The following is a 5,676-nucleotide window of genomic DNA, read 5'->3' on the forward strand; positions in this document are numbered from 1 at the left end:
ATCGGATTATTTTTATTTTGGGGAAGCCTTCCCTCTCACCAGCAGTAACCCCTACAGCTGTGTATGCTTCTTCCAGAGGGTGCTGAAGTTAATGGGAGTCATCAGACTGAAAGAAGATACGTAACTCAGGATTCACCCATGTACTGAATGCAGATGCTTAAAATTAACGTTCACACTCTTCCCACAGAGTACCCTTGGTAGAGATGACAGGGCTCAGTCCCAGAGTGGAATTGCTTGAACTCCAGAAATTAAGGGGCACACAGATCCAGAAAAGGCTTTATTAGGAATGTTTAAGGTACAGTGTTGCATACTCTTGATTCGCACTCTATTTTAAACAGAGTTCAGGACCCAGGTAAGCCAGAACACGGGCTTTTCAGCTACCGAATTCAAGTAGCTACATGTTATATACAGGTTTAGCCCCGGCTTGCTGGATTGCAAGACCCTGCCACAGTGAGTTAAGCCAGACCGACTTGCAGAGGGCATTTTTCCATGTTACCAGAGAGGCTTTGCGTACCGACCCCAGTTCCCAAGGTACGACAGAGCAGGTCCGCAGCCTCGTTCCCCTCTCCTCATGCGCTGGGGGCATACTGCATGGCTAGCCGGTCAAAGTCATTCTCCTTCAAATCAGAAACAAAAATAAAATGAACAAATCTTGAACTTTACTGATAATTTAATAAAACCTGCATTAGCTGAAAAGAACACTGCTATCACAGCTCACTAAGGCAAAAGGAATTCTAAGAAGCAAGATCGTCTATATCAGTTCTCAATTTTTTTCAGTTTGTTCCACTTTCCCTTCGCTATTACCTTTATCCTTCTTTCCCCCTCCCCAAATTCTCTCTTCCAGAAGAATGTTTCCTCTATTTAAGCGTAACGTTTGATGGTAACAAACTTCTGACTCCGATTAAGAGCCCGTATCTCAGAGATATTCTTTCAAGATGTTACCAGGTTCAGGTACATCACCCCTTAACACCTGGCTTGTATTTCCCAACATCCTGCACAAGGGCTTGAAAATTTTCTGGTAAGCGATGTGACAGAGAGCATGGACCTGCGCCCTCAGAACTGCAGTCATATTTACTGGTAAAGAATCCACTCGCCCCATCAGACATAGGCACGGTAAGTTCACTTTTACAGTAGGAAGTAATTAGTACCTTTGCCTGATACTCCTTTATGAACGGATGATTTTTATGTGCATCTTTCAACTGTGACAAATAGCGATTCGTAACCTATTGGGATGAGATAGATAAGTTTAAATATTGAGGTAACATGAGGAGAAGCCAAGAGTTTAAAACATCACACTTCAATGTATTTGTTTACAGTGAGTAAAAGCCTGATTTTCTGAGAGTCCTGAATGTCAGCAGCCCAAATTAAAACCAGTAAGACCTGTGCACACTCTGCACTTAAAAATTAGACCTTAATTAGTGGTTTCAAGAAAACAACCAGTGAGAATTGAATTCAGACCTCAAGAGATTTCTTTTTCTGCCCAGGCCTTCCTCTCCAGTATATACCATTGTCTACAACATCTGTATTTCCACAAACACTTCATTGAACATGCGAGCTCCCGGCACCCCAGAACTATTCTGTTTTGGTATTGCCAATCCTGATGAGAACATATAAAACTGCAAAACCCAAGCAAAGTTATCACATGCACTAGGAACACAGAGCTTGTCCTCAGCAGCAGGAACACGTTGATCGTTTCTGCTTGCTGAGTAGAATAAAACAAGCCTCACCTCTGGTGGTTTGCCCAAGTGCTGTGACAGGACAACAAAGTTGATCAGGGTTTCGGGATGGCCGCTGTCCTGAAAACAAGATCAAGTGATTGTTCTATCTGACTTACCTCTATCGTGACTAAGTGTAACAACCACCACAGCTCTGCAAGAACAAGTTCTGCCAAACCTATAGCTCACTTTACTGGAAAAGATAAAGTAGAAGAAAAGGTAGGTATTAACAGCAACCACCCTTAGTGGTATATCAATATCTTGGTATTTTCATGAAGTTTAACAGTGAAAATCCTTTCTGTTTTACTCTGTATCGCCCTGAGAGCAAATCTGCCTGGCAAAAACAGAAAGTACCTTGTCCAGTGCCTCTTGAAGTACTCCCTCTGCATCATCCCACTTGCCCTGAGCCATATAGCAGGCTGCTTGCCCGTTAAGTAGGAGGAGGGTGGAGGAGCATTTGTCTGCCATCTCTTGGAAGATGTAATAGGCATCTTGTAACTTCTCACCACCCTGCAAAGGGAGAAGATAAACACCCGCAGTTTCATTACATGTTGCTAAGAAGCCTGTACATTCTTGCCATGGTTGAAGGACTAGGCACAAAGTTCATTTCTAGGGTTATAAAGCACAGGTATGAAATGCGTTAAGAACCAATGCTAACAGTTGTTGGCATTCATGTGATCTCCTGTACCACAACAGATCACTGTCAGACCATAGATGAAAGAAATGCAGAAATATGAAATATTAAGAACCATTTAAATTATAAAAAAATCCAGGCTTCCATTCAAAAAGAAAAAAACACTTCAAAAGAACCACTTCAGATGTTTGATGTAATAAAGGATTACAAAATGAGATTTTTATAATTAAACACAGGTAGGGACACCTGGCTTTTCAAAAAGCTCCAGCTTCAGAAAGGTTCCACATGCAGCAGCTTCCACCAATTAAAGGTGGGATCCCTTGTGGAAACAAAGACCTTAAGGAAAATCTAGCTGCACACTATTATAAGGCAAGAGCTACGTATGAGAGATTTTGGAACAAAACCGAGTGAATGCTAAAGAGACGTGTCTTAATAATGTAACAGGTTATGGCATGCACAGCCTTGCACTTCACTGAATTTTAGGAGACTACTTATGTTCAATCACCTGAATAGCTGGACTGCCAAGCAGTGCATGTTTCTGTCTGGTTCACAAACACGCTTAAAGACAGTCTGCTCTAAGCAAAGAATTACACTTTCTTCTTGGAGTTTAATTGCAAGGTCTGAATACTGGTAACACTGCGGCTTTCCATTTTATATTATAATGTTTTGTGAATTATTTAAGCATGTTTTAGCTCCTCCTTGTGTGAGTTGAAGGCTAAGGAGCACAGATGAAAGACTGGCAATCAAAACAGCCAGTTAGTTTGTGAAGCCAGCTACCAATATTTTCTGTGTACTTGAAGGAGGGGGGTGGGGGGACAAAACCAACAAAAAACCTGCATACTTTTATGAAAGCATGATGTGAAAAGAGCAATCAGAACAAGATATGTAGTGGTGTTTCTCAGATGTTGTAGGCTAGGGATCCCCATTCAAGACACTCACTATGGCCAGGTTCACCCAGGCAGTTGCCAGCTGAGTAAGAGTTGCATCCTCGTCTTGCTCCTGCATCTTCTTAAGTTCCTTGCTGCAGAAGCAAAAGTGGGAGTCACGTAACAGAAAGACAAGGCAACTTCTTCAAGATAGAAACAAAAGGTTGTAGTTTCTTCTCTCAGCTCTTTCATCGCTATAGCACAACAGCCACAGCAAAGCAGTAACATGGCACAAACACCTCTCGTTATTTTACTGATACAGTCTGTGAAAGACATCCCTGTTTTACTTCCCTATGGGAAGTTAGAAACCCAAGACTAGAGATTCAAACCACATTCTGCTGAAGGTAAGACTAAACCTAGAGGTCCATCTCTTCCGTTAGCTGTATCCAGCTCTATTACCTCCACAGCTTTTGCGACCTGAAGAACAAAAACCTTTTGCAGTGCACCCATACCTACACACAGGTTCCACTGCAGGTGTTAAAATACTGCACCTTGGGGGAGGCTGGGTGATGAAAATCCTCTTATCAAGGCCCACCCCACAAGAGCAGCATTAAGAAGCAAAGGGACACAGACTTACCGAGCCAGATCAAGCCTGTCGAGCTTCAGAAGAATCTGTATCATCATGGCCATGCTGCAACGAACAAGAGCAAAGCAATTTTCACAACTGCAGGCTTTATGCTTTGCCTGGGAGCTTACTGCTTAGCAGAGAGACATACTGCCAGACCCCAGGGACAAGCCTCCCTGCCGCAGAGAGCTAACAGAGCAGGTGGTTCTCAGAGCCAAATGGGGAAGCTTGCTCCTAGCTCCCAAGTGCTCCTTTGCTGTATTGACAAAATGCTCATTTCAGCAATTCTGAACACACACAAATCAATAAATTGGGTTCTTAAGTTTCACAAGGGAGCAATAGACTGGATATTGTAGGACGAGCACCAAATCACTTACTACTAAGAAGGCAAACCTCAAAAGCAGTTTCTCAATGGTTTCAAAGCTTTTGAGATAAGCCAGACCTCAGCAATTTCTACGGCACCTCTCCCTAGACAACAGAGCGGTGTTGCTAGCACACACCTCTGTGATGCCAAGGTGAGTCACGCTTACCATTCCAAGCTCTCTCCTTGATGCAGGGTACGCAGAGCTGCATCAGGATTTTTGTCGTGGAAATAGATGGAAGCAGCCATCAGCAGGACAGTAGTATTGGTTATATCGACACTTTTTGCCATTTTCTTGTCCAAATCAGCAACAATTGCATCCCTATGAAAAGCAAGGGTGAGAATTTGGGAGCATTTAGTTACTAAGCAAGACAAAAAGATCCAGTCCCTACACAATTCTGCTTTTTTGAGGTTCACTGCAAAACCACCAAAAATCACAAGAAAGACCACACTTCTACATGAAACTTTCCACATGGAAGCATACTCCCTGTAGGACAGGGCTTGATTCCCAACTTACTATCAGACTTACCTTTGACTCTCATTTGAAAGATATTCTGCAAACATCCTCACTGCTTGGAGCTCAGGACTAGCATTGGTTTTAATTTCATCCAGGACAACACCGTATTTTCTCTATGAAAGGCAACGAAGAAAAGGCTGAGACTTACACATTTTTTAGAACACAAGAATAATTGCTTTCTTCACAAAACCTCAGTTAGAACAACAGCAACAACAACCAAGAACAGCAAATTTCTACTATATATCTCACGTCATACTATACGAATGTGGCCACATTTCATAAATCCAAAGAGGATAATTTGCCCATATGCCATTTTAAAGATAAAACAGTACCTCTCAGAGAGGTCTCATCAGGTCATCCTGACCCTACACACAATGCATTGCATTCCCAGTTGCATTACTGGCAGGGAATGCATTATGTTCCTGTGCTGAAGGAGGAGTTATTATCAAACTATATAACACTGTATTGACAGGACTCGGATTCACAGCCTCCCCAGCTCCAGCCCTGCAGTCAGGTTATGCTGCTGCAAATGCAGCACTTGCAACCTCACCTGGGCGACGTAGGATCGGAATAAGAAAACATCCCTCTCCACTTCCTTCTCCGGATTAGACGGCTGAAGGGATGACAAGAAACAACAAGATCTCTCAGGGACCCCTGCAGCCATAACCCAACCCAGCAACAACACAACTCCACACATGAGACTCCCCCAGAGAAACAACACACACATAGACATGCTCGGTGCCCACAGGAGCCCCCCACTCCTTCCCCAGTGTCACCCTGCTACAGCAAAGCAGCGGGGAGCACTGAAAACAGCCTGGGACGCGGCGGGCAGGCACGAAGGGCACTCGGAGAGCCCCAGGCTCGCGCCTTGAGGCGCCTGGGTGGCCGAGGGGAGGCAGCTCCCAGGGAGAGGCGCTGACCCGCGGGTCAAGGGACAACTTGGCCCCACTCTGAACCG

General features: G+C 44.0%; 1 protein-coding gene across 1 annotated transcript; it reads right to left on the minus strand.

Moving 5' to 3' along the window:
* Nucleotides 1-264: 264 nt before the first annotated feature.
* Nucleotides 265-5,331, minus strand: COPE (coatomer protein complex, subunit epsilon; the record flags this gene model as incomplete). Its single annotated transcript, XM_010290644.1, has 9 exons — nt 265-617; nt 1,149-1,223; nt 1,728-1,796; nt 2,070-2,225; nt 3,289-3,370; nt 3,853-3,906; nt 4,371-4,523; nt 4,731-4,831; nt 5,269-5,331. Coding segments are annotated over 9 exons (801 nt in total), but the record flags the coding sequence as incomplete, so codon positions are not given.
* Between the last annotated feature and the right edge of the window lie 345 nt (nt 5,332-5,676).

The sequence above is a fragment of the Phaethon lepturus genome, unplaced genomic scaffold, assembly GCF_000687285.1.
Source record: "Phaethon lepturus isolate BGI_N335 unplaced genomic scaffold, ASM68728v1 Scaffold53877, whole genome shotgun sequence".
NCBI lineage: Eukaryota > Metazoa > Chordata > Aves > Phaethontiformes > Phaethontidae > Phaethon > Phaethon lepturus.